The following is a 19,684-nucleotide window of genomic DNA, read 5'->3' as shown; positions in this document are numbered from 1 at the left end:
TTTTAATTTATTGAATTTTGTTGTCCAAACTTTACACTAAAATCAGCTTTTCGTGGATGTTACCCAATTCTCTCCCGTAGTCGTTAAATTTATAACGTAACGTCATTGTTTTGGTCGTATCAAAATTTCACGATTCAGATCTGTGGCTGTATTTGAATCCAAGCATAGGATAAATCCGGTAAGCAGCCGTAACTTGCAATCGATCGCCGATCTGGATCCGTTAAAGGATCCGTCGCAGTCCTTGAAGACATCGGCGTCCTCCGCCACCGGAAACAAGATCCGTTACCGTTCGCCTTCCGCTTCTGAGCTACTGGAGTCAGGACTAGCCACCGGATTGTCCGGTAACCATTCTCCTACCTCCGACTCTCATCAGGGACTTCTGTCTATCGACGGAGGGAAAATGACGGCGAAGCGAGCGATCGGACGGCACGAATCCCTTGCTGACAAGGTCCATCGACATCGTGGTCTTCTACTTGTGATTTCGATTCCCATTGTGTTGATAGCTCTTGTGCTTCTGTTAATGCCGGGGACGTCGACGTCCGTCTCTGTCATTGAATACACGATGAAAAAACACGAGGGAGGTTCGAATTCCAGGGGTCCCAAGAATTACGCTGTGATTTTTGATGCTGGTAGTTCTGGAAGCCGTGTGCATGTTTACTGTTTCGATCAGAATTTAGATCTTGTTCCTTTGGAGAATGAGCTCGAGCTCTTCTTACAGGTATTCATTGCATTTCTTTTGCTCTTTCTAAGTGTTGTTTTCCGATAATGGGACCTTGCCGCAGGCTCATGAACGATCGATCAATCTTAAGCTTGTTTGTGATATTTGATTCTTATTCAAGTTTGTAACCAGTGATGCAATTGTCTTAGTTAAGTTTCTATTTTTAGTTTTGGATAACCGCATGGACTCTGTTTCTACAGTTTCTTCAAAATGAAGTTGTGTGGAATTCTCCCATTAATGGGGAAATGTGTTTTTTGTTATAGTGGGAATGAGAAGATGAAGTTGCCTGTTTGCTAGTTTTTTGTGCTTTTGATCCTGCTCTCAAGTTACTATTTGTAATATCTTCGCTCAAGAGATGGTCTGATATCTTCAGCTCAATAAAATTACTGGGAAACTTATATCTTGGTTTTTCAAGGTCCACAATTGGCTTAAAACTCTTCACTCCTGTAATTCCAACAAGATGCTTTAATGGATGATATTAGATTCCCTTGTTCATTGTGCTGCAATTTTTATTATGCATTTCGGTGGCATTTTCAGCTCGCAGGAATCTTTGTGTCTGAACTTTTATTGTGATATTATTTCAGCTAAAACCGGGTTTAAGTGCATATCCTAATGATCCTCGGCAGTCAGCAAACTCTTTGGTATCTCTTCTGGACAAAGCAGAAGCTTCTGTTCCTCGTGAGTTGCGTCCAAAGACTCCTGTCAGAGTTGGGGTATGAAACGAGTTCTTTCACACAAAGACAAGTAAAGCTATTAATGTGTTCATCCATTTTATTGTTAATCATTTCACTGTTTTGCATTATATCCTTTTCAGGCAACCGCAGGTTTGAGGGCTTTGGGTCACCAAGCCTCTGAAAACATTTTGCAAGCGGTAAGTTTTGTGTATATGAATTCTAAAAACATTCGCCTGCTTGTAACTAAAATGTAATTTTGTTTTAAGGTTAGGGAGCTCCTGAAAGATAGAAGTAGGCTGAAGACTGAGGCAAATGCAGTGACTGTTCTGGATGGTGCTCAGGAAGGATCTTATCAGTGGGTATGTTGTAGATCTTTCCATCTATTAGAGTCAGATTTTATGTTAAATCCAGTTCGGATTTTAATTCTGTTGTATTATGGTTAGACTTTTGTGCCTGTAATTGTTGTGTTTCTGTACATCTCTCGGAAGTCTTTTTATCTTAAACCTGTAGTCAAGTAATTTTTTGTTTTTGTTTTTTTTTTTTTTTTTTGTATGCAAAAAACCTGTAGTCAAGTAACAAGTTTTAATTTTCTTCAAATTTCCCACTGTTAAGGTGACAATTAACTACTTGCTAAGGACTTTGGGAAAGCCGTACTCGGACACAGTTGGAGTGGTTGATCTTGGAGGGGGGTCGGTTCAAATGGCGTATGCTATACCAGAGGAAGATGCTGCAACTGCACCAAAACCTTTAGAAGGCGAGGATTCTTATGTCAAAGAAATGTATCTGAAGGGACGAAAGTATTTCCTCTATGTTCATAGGTTGGTTATCTGTCATTGCTTTTGTACTCATTAGATTTTTTCTTTGTTCTATTTTTACATGCTATACATAAAACTGTCTTTGATTTATCCTTCAACTTTAACGCAATAGCTTATCTGTTTGCTAATTGCAGCTACCTACATTACGGGTTACTGGCTGCTCGGGCTGAGATTTTGAAAGTCTCTGAGGACTCTAACAACCCCTGTATCGTGACTGGCTTTGCTGGTAAGTTAAAGATAGAATTATGGAACACGTTAGCTAAATTCTGAAGTTCTAGTACATATTAGATTGCACGTTCAGTTTCCTTTAAATCGAGTGATTCGTTTAAGGTACCTACAAATATGGAGGAAAGGCGTTTAAAGCCGCAGCTGCTCCATCCGGTGCAAGTCTAGATGAATGCCGGCGAGTAGCTATTAACGCACTCAAAGTCAATGATTCACTGTGCACACACATGAAATGCACATTCGGTGGAGTATGGAATGGTGGAGGCGGTGGTGGCCAGAAGAAAATGTTTGTTGCATCATTTTTCTTTGATCGAGCTGCAGAGGTAATATTTAATTCGTCTTCTATTTGACTTCATAAAGCACTTGTGTAACATGGTATTGTTCGACCACTAGTCTTTGAGCCATCACCGACAATAACATCAACGATGATGACAGGCTGGTTTTGTTGACCCAAAACAACCTGTGGCTGAGGTTCGACCACTTGACTTTGAGAAAGCGGCCAACAAAGCTTGTAACATGAGAATGGAAGAAGGGAAATCGAAGTTCCCACGTGTGGAGGAAGATAATCTGCCTTACTTGTGCTTGGATCTTGTTTACCAATATACTCTTCTGGTCGATGGATTCGGTATGTTACTCTTTCCAATCTTTTTCCAACTCACTAACCAAAATCTCAGTTTACATATATTAGTCCGATGGATGACCATGTTTATGGTAAGTATACATGATAGTCCGATAGAGTTCTGATAGTTGAGTGTGATGTATCATTTCATTGGAAGCCATAGTGAAAGAAACCAATTAGAGAACTCCTTGCTACTTGAAACCTTGCATTGTTTCAAGATGTATTTTGATTTCCAAAAATTAAAAATCTGTTAAATGTCAATTTTAACAACAAAATAAACAGGATTGAAGCCATCACAGACAATAACGTTAGTGAAGAAGGTGAAATACGGAGATTACGCCGTGGAAGCTGCGTGGCCACTAGGAAGCGCCATAGAAGCAGTATCCTCACCATGAGGAGAGGCAATTTTGGGTATTTTGCACAAAACCCCATATTCTTTTGATTTCTCCCAAAATCTCTCGCTCGAACTTCTTTTTTTTCTACTTTAAATTTTTGTTATTATCGTAATCATTAGTTCCTTACTATCGATTTTCGTTACAAATAATCATCTAGAGAAGAGAAGTTCGATTCTTAATATAATTTAATGTTTCTATTTCTTTCTCATTAATATTTTCCTTTATTGAGTGTTTTCTCCTTTGAGATTGTACTCTGTCCATGTAGAATCTTTCCTCTGTTTTTTTTTTCCTTTTTCTTACTGAAACCTACAATTATTGGGGATTTGATTGATATATTCCGTAAACATATATTTCCCCATGCGTCGTCAATGTATCACAATCCCAATAAATTCCCATATTAGGCCAATATGTTTTCCCTTGAATTCTTTGTTGATCAAAAGAAAAAGAAAAAGAATCGAAGATAAGTGACTTGTATGTATGCAAAATAGACTAAGAGATGGGGTTTGACCAGTCAAAGTTTGGAACTACTTTGATTTATGACCGTTTACACGCCCACCCATTCAATCTCATGTCACCAGCTTGACTTCGAGGACCAAAGTAACACGTTAATAATACTTCTCATAAACAATTAAAAATTCATATGTATTAACGTTTCTAAATTGAATTTAAACTTTAATTCTCAAAAGTAAGCGATTTTTTGCATATTATAGATTGAGTAGCTTTGCTTAGCTTATTAGCTTGTACATTGAAGGTTCGAATTTTCCAACGTAGCGCCAATTAAAAACATGTTTAAAAGAATTTTTAATATATGTGTTGATAAAAACTTTAGGGTAGGAAAAAGGAAATTTTTTTTGTCTTCGAGGACTTTAAAGTATAAGATGTTGATTGGTGAGTAGTTGCAAGCTTGACAAGTGGGTGTTCAAATTTTAGTAGAACAAGTAAGCGTTCATTGTATCTAACCACACCCAAGACCACACTTATTGAGGAGATAAACAAAAATCTAATTTTTTTAGATATTTTCTTAATAGAAGGATCCATACCCATATCTTTATCTTTATAAAGTAGAGAAACAGAAAGAAAGAGGAGGAAATAAGTGCTAAAAGTACAAAATACCATTCCTAAATTACGTAAAGAGACCACTATTCAACTAAGTTAGTACCCATCATTCCATAAACGAAAAAGCAAACCTCAAAATATAAAGAGTAATATGGAAAAAGGAAGAAAATAATGTCAATTAAGATGAGCATATTAGTAAAGATTTTTTAGATTTTTTTTTTCACAAGTGAAGATTTTATTGATAACATGACATAACATCGACAAAGAAAACATACAACACAGAGTCCAATTTCTAAATTTGCTTAGAAATTTAGTAGATATCACTGTCTAAATTGAAAGAAGAAATTATAAACATTAGTCGTAAATGAACCAAATTTAATGCAAAAAAAAAAGAAAACGTAAATCTTATATAGGAATAATACGATGAAATTATCCATATATCATTTTGTCATGATTTTTGGTTTCAATTTTTTTTTTTTAAAAACAGTTACATTCAAGTGGATAATATCAAAACTTTGTATGAGGAGTGTGGACTTACTTCATTCTTTTGGCATATGCTATCTTTCTCGGTTTGTTATTGTAAAGTTATAATACTTCTATAATTTTTTTCTTTTCTTTTCTGAAAGTAGGTTTCTTTAGATTTTGGCGTTTTCCGATTTTCTACAACCGTCTATTTCTCCTTATTATTTTATTTACAACTTACGACTTTAGAACTTCGGCCAAAAGAAGGGACTTTCTTCTCAAAACATTTCTTGAACATCCAAAGTCCAAACAATTATATAATGTTCTCTAAAATTCAGAATGATCGAGGTATATGTTCTGAAATATTAAAAACAATTATCACTGGTTTATATTCAAATAACTCGTCTGGTATCATTTTAAAAAAAATCAACACTATTCGTCATTGTAGCTGTAACTTTTATGAATTATATAAGTTCTTTTTTATGTTATTCAAACCAAACTATCCACACAGTAACCTTTTCCTATTAAAAAACGATTATAAGCATATAAAATGAACATGCTTCACCTATAATTCTAGCTAGGTGCAAAATTGTTGACTTAGACGATTCGAAAAAAGTCACACGTGTGGTTGCGCACGTTGACTATATAATTTTCCGTGCTTCTTAATTTATTACGACGTTATAATTGGTTGATTATATATTTTAATACTATTTGAAGGAGACTTTTGGAATTTATTAACTTTGAAAATTTATTTTATTCACCTTACTGACGTATGAGAAACTCCATTTCGTACAAAGCAAACAAGAAAGTCACATTTTGATCAATTTCTTGCGAAGTGTTTTATTCGAGCTGTTTTGAAAGACTTGTCGTGTATCAGTGTATGTAACATGTATTCTTTACAGTTGCAGTTTTTGTCATATGTTTCCTTATATTATATGTGAAGTTTCATAATCAGTATATTTAACGTTGATGTCACATTATATGAATGAAACTATACACTTTAACAAAAACAAAAAACTATATACAGCAACAATTTGAAAAATTGTTTGTAAAAGATATTGATCTTTCAATGCGTTAGCATATATACGGCTTCTGAGCTAAACGTTCAGAAATTTTGATATGAAATATACTCCCTATGTCCTAATATATAAGATGTTTTAGACATTTTCATTTATTCTATTATATAAGATTTTCTCTACTTTCAATGCATGATTTATATTTGTTTAATAGTTTTTAATTATTTTAATTATGCAGTATCTTCTTCTATTGGTTGAATTTTCATAAATGAGAAAATATTTATTGTTTCTTAATCTCTGTGCTTTTAGTCCAAACATCTAATAAAATGGGACATAAGGAGTATTAGATTAGAGTTATCTAATCCCTTTTATTATGATAAATTTTATAGACATTCAACTTAATTAAAATAATCTGATAGTGAGCAGATAGACTTATTTTTGTATTACTTTAAATACTATCTTATTTATGATGCTAGATTTCTACCACCTATAACTACTATCATATTATCAATATATGTTTCAAAAAGAAATTGCAAAACTAGTAGACGATTTTAATATTTTATCATGTATTTGTTTGAGATATTTCTGATGATCATCCCTTAATTATTCGTGTAAATTATAATTGGCAACCATATACTTTTTTTTGATGCTTGTATTTTTTTTTTTGATAACTCAGGGTAAATCCCCACATCTATGAGGGGTCTAGAACTAATATGTGGGGAGAGGATGTTCCACGAGTAAGGTTTTCCCCAGGTTTTCAAATGGACTGTAAATAATGGGTCCATATCCATATGGCCAAAGGGATAAAACTGAACAATTCTCTGTATGGGAAAAATCGATTCCTGTCCTAAACCAACATGGCCCTTTCTATTTTTGATGCTTGTATTTTGAAGTTTTTTTTTTAATTTTGGTAGGCTTTTCAAGTACTCCCTGTTTTAAATTATAAAGTGTTTTAGGAATTTTTTTTTTAAAAATATAAGAAGTTTTACCTTTTATATTTTTAAACAGAAGAAATATCTTTCTATACGGTGAAGGGTGAACGAAAGTTCAATTATTTGTTTAATTGATTGCACCATTATACCGAAATATAAATAGCTGGAAAAATAAATAACGTATAGAAGAAAAATTTAGAAATTTAGCTGCCACGTATTTAAAATTTAGAAAATCAAAATCAAGGGTATTTTGAGTTAGCGTGTGGTTTGCGTGTGTGTGAATGCCGATGTGGCATGTCATTATCATTTAATTAGAAGAAAAAAAACTTTATCTAGATTATGTATAATAACATAATTATAGGATAATTAACTTAGTAAACTACGTTTTAAAGAAACGTTAAATAGATCATGTGGGTGTTTATGATTCCACGTTTGCTCTTCTGAGAAGAAACAAATGTTTTTATTTGGTTTGCATCCCACCAAGAAACATAACAAATTAAGATTAGTTTAATACTTGCTTCATTAGACTAAACACGTTATATATTACTTATAAATTATACTAACATAAATCAAAATTATTGGTATATTATTTTGTCAACAAATTATTGATCTTTAGCCTTTTACATATGGTAGAGTGGCACTGGTCAAGGATTACATTTGTTTTTATATATGGATTTGATTCAAAATTTTGTGTTAGTTCTTATCTCACTTAATCCAATCAAATCTCGGTTTGTTTAAAGTTGTAATGATTACATTTTTTTGAATGTTCTACTTTTTTGACTCACCTTATTCTTATTCATGGTAACTTTTTTAAGACCATCTCCAATGTAAATCTCTATTTTTTCCTCTAAAATAGAGTAACTTCAAAATAGAGCATGATTTCTCTCCAGTGTATCACTCTATATGTTACTCTAAAATAGAAGTAGTGTAAAAAAAATAGAGTTACTTTATATATAGAGCAATCCTATCATTTACTCTATTTTAGAGTAACATATAGAGTGGGGTTGGAGAAAATGTACTCTATAATAAAGTTTTAGAGGAAAAAATAGAGTAGGATTGGAGATGCTCTAATGTTCTACATCAAAGCATGATATGGATAACAACTATGCAGTATACATTACAATTATCCATTAATTGCACAATTGTTCATGCCATGATGATGAGTATGAAAAAAAAGAAACAATTGTGTAAAGGATTTTGTCATTTTAAAGTTGTTCTTATCCCGTTAGTTTATAGTTGAGGGAAGAAGAAAATCTCTTTCATATGTGTGATTTCTATTTTTGTATATACTACCGAATTTCACCATTAATGAATGATAATTGCTATCTATGTTAGAAAAATAGGGAAAATTCAATTAACCTAACAAAATTGGAAAAGTTCATGAATGAGATAAAGCAGCGAGCATCGCATTCAAAACAATATGTTAGGCTTTACGTACTGTTTTATTGATATTAATTTTTTTTACAAAAATTGAAGATAAATAACTCAAACCAAAAAAAATAAAAGTGAATTTACAATCTCATGATCTTATTTTACATTATATATACAAATATGCATTATGCTACAAGTTCATCATTTCAAGTTTTTCTCGAAACAATTCAAGATATTTTTCCCTCTGAAAAGGATACACAATAAACTAAGACTAGAGTATGATGATTACGTCATCAGCCGCATCTGGGCTTACGTGGATATGGTTAGGACAAAAGTAAAATTAACCAATCAAATGTCATCCCAGAGGACACAGCTGTCTCATTTGGGTCCACTTCTCTAACAAAACTTCTTCAATTATTCACACTCAATACAATGACACATATATAAACAATTAAATAATTTATTAAATATTTGAAAACGGAAATTGTGTGTTCATACTTAAGTCCTTACATTTTTTTTTTTTTTTTGGGCAAAAGTCCTTACATTTATGTACTCAATATTGTTGTCTTTTTTGGAAAAGCTTGAGGACTATTTCTTGTAAATATATAAAAATTATGTACTCAAAATTTCGGATTCAATCCCTAGATATACATTTATCAAAACAAATCCAATTTGAGTTTTATTTACAAATGCAAATTTGCAATTTAATATGACATGGATCTCAGACTTTACAAAATAATAAAGTCTAGAAACTACGAACACGTAATTAGCAATCTTTGTTTTGAATGTATAAACAATGAAGTCTTTACATAAAAAGTCTAATTAGACAGAAATAATGCATTTAATATTAGGAGAAGATATAGACTACGTGCACAAAACGACCAAAATTTTGAGTAAGATATACAGTAATAAGAAGTATATAAATGATAAATTCAAGTTTCTGTTCATAAAATGCGGAAAAAAAAAAAAACTGTTCATAAAACATGCTTGAGTTCGATGACGATATATATTTGCTAGTTTCTCTCCATAAAGTTCTAATAAGTTTTTAGAAAAGCTCTTTTATTCAGTTGAAGAAATTAATCCTAACTGATTTTATTTACTTTTTATCCACTACTTGGACATTATTTTGGATCTTTCTCCCGGTCTACTTTACAGAAAATAATATTCTGTTTTTTCATTTTATAATCTCTTTTTTTTTTTTAAAGATTATACAAGTACTAAACGACAAAACTCTACACACCATAAATTGCCCTCGAAACCTGCTCTACGAAAAATTTCAATCTTTGGCTCACTTCTTTGTTTATCTCTTTGTTCCTCACCAAAACCAATATTTTCTCCTTCGTTGTTCTTTCTTTCCTATCAAAACTTTATACTTATATACGACTTGAAATATCATTCCAAGAAAAATGATAAGCAAGGATCCAAGATCGAGTTTACCTCCAGGGTTTCGATTTCATCCAACAGATGAAGAACTCATTCTCCATTACCTAAGGAAGAAAGTTTCCTCTTCCCCGGTCCCGCTTTCGATTATTGCCGATGTCGATATCTACAAATCCGATCCATGGGATTTACCAGGTAATTAACCAATATATTTTTTCCTTTTGTCTATGTATATTCCTCTTTTTTATTAGTGACATAACAACATGTTTTTATATTTGTATCATCAGCTAAGGCTCCATTTGGAGAGAAAGAGTGGTATTTTTTCAGTCCGAGGGATAGGAAATATCCTAACGGAGCAAGACCAAACAGAGCAGCTGCGTCTGGATATTGGAAAGCAACCGGAACTGACAAATTAATTGCGGTAGCGAATGGTGAAGGGTTTCATGAAAACATTGGTATAAAAAAAGCTCTTGTGTTTTATAGAGGAAAGCCTCCAAAAGGTGTTAAAACCAATTGGATCATGCATGAATATCGTCTTGCCGACTCTTTATCTCCCAAAAGAATCAGCTGTTCTAGGAGCAGTAGTAGCGAAGTCAATAATAATTTTGGAGATAGGAATTTGAAATCCAAAGAATATTCGATGAGGGTAAGTTTTTGCAACTACTTAAATTATTGTGGTGTTTTCAATTTCAAAGTTTGTTTTTGTTGGTTTTTAACCGGGAGACATAAACCGGTTATTAGAGGGCCGGAATATATCATCAATAAACCATTATTTTGTCTCTTTGTTCTTTCGTAATTGCTTATCCGCCACTTACTTTGATTGTTTTATTATTTTGCCCGAAATACTTATGATTTTTATATACCTTAATTTTCTGCAGCTGGATGATTGGGTTCTTTGCCGGATTTACAAGAAATCACACGCTTCATTGTCATCACCTGATGTTGCTTTGGTCACAAGCAATCAAGAGCATGAGGAAAATGACAACGAACCATTCGTAGAGCGCGGAACCTTTTTGCCAAATTTGCAAAAGGATCAACCCCTTAAACGTCAGAAGTCTTCTTGTTCATTCTCAAACTTATTAGACGCTACAGATTTGACGTTCCTCGCAAATTTTCTAAACGAAACCCCGGAAAATCGTTCTGAATCGGATTTTTCTTTCATGAGTGGCAATTTCTCTAATCCTGACATCTACGGAAACCATTACTTGGGTCAGAAGTTACCACGGTTGAGCTCTCCTACTTCAGAGACAAGCGGCGTCGGAAACAAAAGAGAGAGACTAGATTTTGCGGAAGAAACGATAAACGCTTCGAAGAAGATGATGAACACCTATAGTTACAATAATAATATAGATCAAATGGATCATAGTATGATGCAACAACCTAGTTTCCTGAACCAGGAACTCTTGATGAGTTCTCACCTTCAGTATCAAGGCTAGAGAGAATATTTATTTGAAAACCTAATGACGAATTGGGGATCATTCGGTATATGATTGAAAAGTAGGAGTCGTTGTTAGAAATTTACCAAACTATTGTGGGAAAAAAAAAGGAGATATAGAATAATAGTGTAGTTGATGATGAATTTGTTGATCATATAAAATACACAAGCTTATATTGAAAGCCCTGTTCTAAAAATCCCCGCCTAGCCCCGATTACTCCTCGCTTAATCGCTAGGCCCACCCTATCCGCCTCGATTAATGACTAATCCCCTAAAAAATCAGTAACCCGATTATTCTCCGCCTAATCCGATTACTTCCCGCCTAATCCGATTATTTTCCACCTAATCTTATATACCCCGATTATTTTTTAGATTGCAAGTATAAAAAAACCTTTCATTTTTATTATTCAATCATTTGAATAGGGAGTTTGTGATGTTTTACAATAACTTGTATTCAAATTTTAATAAAAATCATAAATTTGTAATAAAAATCATAAATTTTTACAATATTGGATTAATATATTTTAAAAATATTAAAATAACCCTAAAACTAATCCCCGGTTAATCCCCGATTTTAATCCGATTTTCTGATTAATCGCTAGGCCCATGCCGAGCGCCCGACTAGCGCCTAGCGATTTTTCAAACAAGGATTGAAAGTAGTCAAACAGTGATTTTGTTTCTGTTTTTCTTTTTTTTTTCTTTTTTTTTTTTCAGTTCAGTTATGAGGTAATTATTCCACAATTATGGTTCAATTTCTCTTCTTCTCATTCTCTTTAAAGTAAGAATTTTACATTGGTTAACGATACTATCATTGAAATCTTATTGAACTATTTTTAATTGCTTTTCAGAAATTTCCGAGACTAATGATTTTTGAACATATATGGACTCGCATGTTGAGTATGGATATAGCTAATATAAAAAAAAATATGTACACATTTTAAGAAATATTGAATGAAAGAATCTGCCAAATATCACAACCATCATATAAAATAAAGATTAGTATAACTTTTAGTTGGACGGGCGCGGTCTCGTAAATCCACGTGGAGACTAATCCCAATTATTCTCTATTTCGTAGCCATCGAAAGATCATCTTCGTAATTACTTGCACACAACGAATTGGTGAGTCATCGTTTTTTTTGTTTTGTCGTAAATTGGTGAAATATCGTTTAATATTCGGCTTTTTATAAAAACTGTATCATGGTAATTCACAAGTGGGAAAGATAAATGGACATGAACGGCCCATTTAGCATCAAAGGCCCATTTCACATCAAGCAAGTCGGTTATCTTTTTGTTGTTGTTGTTCTAACTCCTAACCTCAATGATTCGAAAGCGCGTTGTGGTGGAATCTGGTGTGAATCCATTGAGGTTAGAACACTAAGCAAGTCGGTTATCGTTATTTAGGTTTTATCACTTCATGTAAATCATTTAGTAACAATTAACACGTATCTATTATTATTTTTGGTGTATTTTAAAAATTTAAGGATATTTCGCAAGAAAATAGTATACACATTTCTTTTCTTTTTGTTTTTGTTAAAGTTATACTCACAGATATATGTTAATGTTGATTATATACTCACAAGTACTGTTTTTCTTTAAAATTTTTGATAATCAACAGAAAAAAGGTAACAATAGAGTAATGATGAATCATTTTTATGTAACTGATTCATCATAATTTTCTAGAACAATATATTTAAAATAGAGTAACTGATGAATCGTTAAATATATTGTTCTAGAAAATTATGATGAATCAGTTTTAACTACTCCTAATGCTTGAAATTTCGAGAAAATTGTATTTCATTTAGATACTTTCCCGGAAATAGTACATGACAAGAGATTTCTTAAGTAGATGATTGTTAAGGCTTCTTAGGGAAGCCAGACGTTGTGTTTCTGCATTATTGCGGGATCATTTAGACACGTACGTAGAAATTCTACGGTAGAATATGTAGCAACCCCAAATTATATCTCAACGACAGCTACGCACATACATTTTCCAAGAGAATCTTATGGGTTATTCCTTTTACAACACAAACTTTTTATCCTCATCCGATTCACAAATTTGATAGAAATTCTATCCGAAATAAAATATAATGATATTATTTGTCTGAACTTTCTCGTAAGTCTTCATTTTTGTATGAAAAAATCATTACTAAACCAGACTATATTATTTTAAAAAATTCCCCCTCTAAATCTGGATCCAAATGTGTGTGTGTGTGTGTTTTGTAACGACGGAGCAATTTCACCGAACCTTGATAAAGTCGTTTCTAATAGTATATGCTTAATCTATAATTTGTTTTAAGTCATCTCGACGACTTGGATTCATTAATAAAATAAAATAAAAGATCGAATTAACTAAATAACTAGTAGTATGAAGTAATCTTTCATAGGTGCTAAAAATTCAAGAATGAAACACAAATCACGTGATAACTTTTTGTTTGTTTTTTCTTTTCACTTTCTGTATATGATTTGTAATAAATCATATATACAGACAAAAAACGAGACTATGCTCACGACATCATATGTTAGTTGGAAAAAACATATGTAAAGTTCACACTGATTAAAAAGACCACACATACATTTGCTGCTGCTGCAGTCGGTAAAATATTAATAGTTCAGTTTTTTTTTTTAATGAATAGAAAACGTATATAATGTGATGTGTTTGGAGATTATAGAAAACTAAATAATTAGTTTGGAGAGGCTGTCCCATCTTTCGTGGCAGATTCGGGATATTATATTGTTTCAACACTAAATTTGAGAACAGTCCATGGCTCAATTCGTCAATTCCTCTATTTTAAGAAAGTTTGTTTTTTTGTAATTTTTAGGAAAACGAGTTATGACGAATTAAATTAAATAAGTTGTGTCTAAGGCTGATTAAAAATATTATCTTGAACATCGAGGTGACGCGAGCCGGCCATACAGTCGTTATTTTTTCTAAAAATTTCAATAAATATACACCAAATGGGTATACTAGTGTCCAAAACTAGAGATTTATTCGATTTATTTTTTAGCTTTATTGAGAAGTCCACCTGATTATAGTATACGGCCCCTAAAGCCAAAATAAAATAAAATTATATGACCCTTATTGCATGATAATTATTTCAGTCAATAATTATACGTGGACCTCTGGATACATCTTTCATGTTATATATATATATATATATATATATATATATATATATATATATATTTTTTTTTTTTCTAATCAAAATATAAGATTAGTCAGTATAATTTCCAGCTATATAACAAGTATATAGTATATATGTTCTAAAACCAAAATAATTGTAACAGTGGATGAGAAAATTAGGCGATCATGTGCAGTAACAAATAGTTTAAGAGAGACTAATTCTAACGCGATATAACTAAGAATGATGTTTCCAACACCGTGTATGTATATTGATATTTTTATATACTAATAACTCAGATAATTGTTTGGATATTAAAAACTCCAATAATTATGGGATAAATAAATATGGCGACTTGATGGATAGGTTAGGCCAATAATTTGGAATCTCACCAATAGCCAATAGTAATGTTAACATCCTAAATTGTTCCAGCTGCAACTGAAATAATCTGTCTTAGATTTAAGAAACAAATAATTGAAGTCTATATTTTATTTAGTTATATATACTATATAGTTATAATAAGTCGACCCACTTGATTCCGAAGGCTACACTACTAATATTTAAATTAAATATTTAGTGGGATTAACTTACAAGATTTCCAATACACATAAATATTAAACATTTAAATCCATATATATATCTGTGTAATTGTGTTTCAGTGGTGGTAGCCATGACTTTGAGAAAGGGTGAATGACATCATCATCATCACAGCATAAAATTTATAATTAATGGAAGGTTATGATAATCAAATAGCTCAAACAGAATGTGTTAGTTTTGTGATTTTATAATGATTCATGTTTTACTTATCATACATAATATAATACACAGGAGATTGAATCATTGTTATTTCGTCATGCTTTTTCGTTTAATCTAATTATAAATAAATTTAAAACTGTTTTGCAGATGAGGACAGTGAGTTTGTAATGTTATTGACAGTTAAAAGGCCTGGGCTGGCTCCACATGACCCAATAAGAGAGATGGTGATGTCATAATTTACGTCAGATTACGTCATCCAATCCTTCGCTTTTAAGTCTTTGCCTTTGGAAGCAAATGTCAACCTTCTAAAGATATTCATTTTTTTATTTATTAATCTTCCCTACTACTCGCCAAAAATATACGAATTGAATACAAAATTACAAATTATATAAATGAAGAAACATCGGCTACATATAATAGCAGTGTACTTTTAATTTTTTTATTGAAGTTTCCACAACTTGCGGTCCACATTATATTATTGTAATAATGTCAATTTTATGTGACAACTTATTTTTATACAGTTTTCTGTTGATGCATATATACAATAATAAAGGTGATATTGGAACTTGTTTTGGAAGTTCATCGGTAAGAAAATAAAAAGTCCGTCAATAATACGAAAAGACAAAATCGAGATTGCATTAAGTACTAATTAAAAAGCAGGAGTTAATTATTTTTGAAAATGATAAGTCGGTGAGTTGTTGCAAGTATTGACTAACGACTTTTTATAATTTCACTCATAGTCTCATATCGGAAATAGTACAATTTAGGAATTTAATTGTTAAAATACGAAAATATGAATAATTAATAATGTTAATCTTCTTGCAGACGAGCTCGAATCATCTGTTTATTTTGAACATATGATATTAGTTCAAATAATAAGGGATTGATCAGTAACTAAATTAAACTGAAGTACTGAACTTCGATTACTATTAACTATCAATGCGTTTATTCGGTAATTCAATAATAATATATGATATTTTGAAAATTATTTTTATTATCTATAATATTTGAATATGTAAATATCCAGACAATTGGAATGTAGTGGAGAATAGAGACAATTAGACAGTTAAGTTAGTTGGAGTTTAGGCGTCATATCGTTGAAACTTTTTAAAGATAGCACCCACATAATTTTTTTTTCATTATTTATTTTTTCAAATATTAAAAACCAACTATCTTTATTGGCATGCTCATCATCATATCCAGAAAAACCAACTACTAGTAGTATTTTCGCTCATCAAATCACGAACCTTAAAATACTCCCGTCGGTAAATATTCAAATTATATTTTCGTATTGATTTGTTCAGTTTCATATCATAGGTTAGAACGCTTTGACTTGTTCTTTTTTCCTTATTAATCTTCGCAGCCGGTGGTTTCCTTGACCTTTTATTTTACACATATAATTAAGCCGACATTAATAGAAAAAGGAATATGCTTTCTTAGGGTGAATTTACTCATTTAAACTACGACGTCCAGAAATAAAATTAAAAAAAGTAGTGGAGATTAATAGTCTAATAAATAAGTTAACATTGATATTTTCACTCTGTTTAAATATAAGTATAATGTGATATCAGTATGTTTTGACATATAATATTACTCCACTAATATGAATTTAAAATAATAAATATATATTTGGTATATACCAATAATAAAATGGACGATTACGTCACACTTCCACCAATTGGTTGATAATTTAAACATTATTTTTATTCCTTCAACTTCACTGGTAAGGTTAAGAACACACACCACAAATGGTTGCTAAAATTCTTATCATTTTTATAATCGATTAAACCACACCCCAAATAAATATCCAAACTGCAATTCAATTTATGTGATCGATTTATTCATTTGCTCTCGTATATAAATTTTCTTCATAGAAACTTAAATTTTTTTGTTTAATAAAACGAACATTAACATACAATTTCTTTTGAGGTTTTCATTAGGGACTCCTTTTTTTTTTTTTTTGACAATGGGATTCCTCTCATTAGGACAATAAAACTAATAGTAGTAAAATTTTAAAAGGGACATATTTTCAATAATATAGGTCCACATAACAGGAAGAGGAGCCAAACCTTTTAACACTTTTGAGTGGTATATTTTCCTTCAAAGGTTTTTTCTGCCACACGACTCTTTATTTTCTTTCCAAAAGAGGTTATTTTCAAAAGGTAGATGTAGGTCATGTGGCTATCGAACCCATTTTTTTTCTGGTGGTTGGCTGAGGAACCCCATAAGATGACTATACTGACATAGTCCTATGAAATGTACAAGAAAAAACAAACTAAGCCTCATATGGAACATAAAATTATTCGACAGACGTGTCACCCTATGGATCTAAAATTTAATGGTAGCATCTAAATCTTTTTTTTTTGTGCACCGGTAGGATCTAAAATCTAAAATATAAAATTTTGTTCCATAACCATCCCAATAAATTAATTACCTATAGCAATATTTTTATTCTGACACTAAGAAGAAAACTATATTTATCTTATCTTTAATTATAATACATTTATATATATATATATATATATAAATTGCTAATTGCCATGAATTTCAATACAGATATCATTTAAGATATTTTTAAGTGTTTTCTAATTGTGGGGCTTTTTCAACAAGTAAGGAAGTTGCTTAGAGCTTACGTGTCTCTTCTACATCACCAAAAAAATGAGAAAAAAACAAAAATAAAGAAAATAAACATTATTGTTTTTTTCTTGGCTCTTATCTTCCTCTATATAAAGACATTTTTTTCGACCTTCACATATTTTTATTTTCATTTCCTTTAACTGCATAGTTCTTCCTCAAATTTCTAATACCTTTGCTTCTCTTTCTTTCTTTCTTCAACCTCTTATTTCTTCTCCAGCGCCAACGTGTATCTGCAGTAAACAGTACATATCCATCGATCGATCTCCTCAAAAAGTTCTTGTTATCTTGAAATCCAACAAGGTTGTTTCTTGTTCTTGATCAAGCGTATACATATATATAGATGGTGGAAGAAGGCGGCGTAGTTGTGAATCAAGGAGGAGATCAGGAGGTGGTGGATTTGCCTCCAGGGTTTCGGTTTCACCCAACTGATGAAGAGATAATAACTCACTACCTCAAAGAGAAGGTCTTCAACATCCGATTCACCGCGGCAGCGATTGGTCAAGCCGACCTCAACAAGAACGAGCCATGGGATCTACCAAGTAAGTCAAGTCAAAATCTTTTTATTTTGACCGTTTCAAACATCATCATCGATCAAGATTCTGATTCTTGATTTGAGTGCAGAGATTGCAAAGATGGGGGAGAAGGAGTTTTACTTTTTCTGCCAGAGGGATCGGAAGTATCCGACCGGGATGAGGACGAACCGTGCGACCGTGTCTGGTTATTGGAAGGCGACTGGGAAGGACAAGGAGATCTTTAGAGGCAAAGGTTGTCTTGTTGGGATGAAGAAAACACTTGTTTTCTATAGAGGAAGAGCTCCTAAAGGTGAAAAGACCAATTGGGTTATGCATGAATATCGTCTTGATGGCAAATATTCTTATCATAACCTCCCCAAAACCGCAAGGGTATGTCAAAGTTTACCACTCTTTTGCATAAAAATGATTCGGTTTGATGCATACAAAATTTGTTTGTTGAGCAAATTGTTTATCTATAGTTGTTCTTTTATATATGATTAATCCAAAACATGAAATTTAATTAGAACCTTAATTAATTAGCAATCTCTATGACTAATCTTTTTTTATTGTGATGATTATAGGATGAATGGGTGGTGTGTAGGGTTTTTCACAAGAGCGATCCTAGTACTACAATCACTCCTACAAGCCAACTCTCAAGGATTGATTCACTTGATAACATTGATCATCTCTTAGACTTCTCATCTCTCCCTCCTCTCATAGATCCGGGTTTCTTGGGTCAATCCAGCCCAAGCTTCTCCGGTGTCCGCCAACAACACGACCTCAAACCTGTCCTCCACCATCCTACAACCGCACCAGTCGACAACACTTTCCTCTCTACCCAAACTTTCAATTTCCCTTACCACTCGGTCCATAATTCCGGATCTGATTTCGGTTACGGGGCAGGTTCAGGCAATAATGACAAAGGTATGATTAAGTTGGAGCATTCTCTTGTGAGTGTGTCTCAAGAAACCGGTTTGAGTTCCGATGTGAACACAACCGCAACGCCAGAGATATCTTCTTATCCAATAATGATGAATCCGGCAGCCAATGCGGCGGTGATGGATGGTAGCAAGTCAGCGTGTGATGATCTTGATGACTTGATCTTCTGGGAAGATTTATATACTAGCTAAATTTGGGAAAAGGTTATTTGTTAATTGTGATTGAAGAGTGGCATATTGATTACTTGTTTAGTGTTTTTAATCGTGTAATTAGTTCGTATATAATATACATGTACATAAGATCATTAGGTTTATTAGGCCATTGGACTTTAGTTCGATGATTGTTTACTTAGTTTTTAGCTTGAGAAAAAAGGCTGTCATTGTTTACATATATATACATTTAAATTCTTCGTATGATTAATTTCGCTTAAAATAGTTTCTTATTAATATTCTAAGGAAATGCAATAACACATAATTTTTAGGTTTTGGAAATTAAGATGTTCAAGTAAATTTATCTCCTCGAGAGGTATACGATGTCTATCTATGCATATTAGATTTGTTTACGAATCTAATGTTTCACTGCCTACTTATTTTCGTAGTTTAGTTATTATTTTTGTATATATA

The 19,684-nt window shown here is 32.2% G+C and overlaps 3 protein-coding genes across 3 annotated transcripts; all 3 read left to right on the top strand.

The window, feature by feature from the left end:
• Nucleotides 1-10: 10 nt before the first annotated feature.
• LOC9320493 (apyrase 1) lies at nt 11-3,796 on the top strand. The gene is made up of 9 exons (XM_002884381.2): nt 11-718; nt 1,303-1,431; nt 1,533-1,589; nt 1,659-1,751; nt 2,005-2,210; nt 2,342-2,433; nt 2,538-2,755; nt 2,868-3,057; nt 3,334-3,796. The coding sequence occupies exons 1-9, from the start codon at nt 401-403 to the stop codon at nt 3,444-3,446; spliced, it is 1,416 nt and encodes a 471-aa protein (XP_002884427.1). The 5' UTR covers nt 11-400; the 3' UTR covers nt 3,447-3,796.
• A 5,744-nt stretch (nt 3,797-9,540) lies between these two features.
• Nucleotides 9,541-11,281, top strand: LOC9320492 (NAC transcription factor 47). Its single transcript, XM_021031360.1, has 3 exons — nt 9,541-9,858; nt 9,951-10,309; nt 10,542-11,281. The coding sequence occupies exons 1-3, from the start codon at nt 9,690-9,692 to the stop codon at nt 11,097-11,099; spliced, it is 1,086 nt and encodes a 361-aa protein (XP_020887019.1). The 5' UTR covers nt 9,541-9,689; the 3' UTR covers nt 11,100-11,281.
• A 6,417-nt stretch (nt 11,282-17,698) lies between these two features.
• On the top strand, nt 17,699-19,474 carry LOC9318396 (NAC domain-containing protein 92). Its single transcript, XM_002884379.2, has 3 exons — nt 17,699-18,149; nt 18,232-18,512; nt 18,704-19,474. Exons 1-3 carry the CDS (start codon nt 17,951-17,953, stop codon nt 19,250-19,252), a joined length of 1,029 nt encoding a protein of 342 aa, XP_002884425.1. The 5' UTR covers nt 17,699-17,950; the 3' UTR covers nt 19,253-19,474.
• Nucleotides 19,475-19,684: the final 210 nt, after the last annotated feature.

Source organism: Arabidopsis lyrata, assembly GCF_000004255.2.
Source record: "Arabidopsis lyrata subsp. lyrata unplaced genomic scaffold ARALYscaffold_3, whole genome shotgun sequence".
NCBI classification, from domain to species: Eukaryota; Viridiplantae; Streptophyta; class Magnoliopsida; order Brassicales; family Brassicaceae; genus Arabidopsis; species Arabidopsis lyrata.
This window is presented reverse-complemented; position numbering and strand designations above follow the sequence as displayed.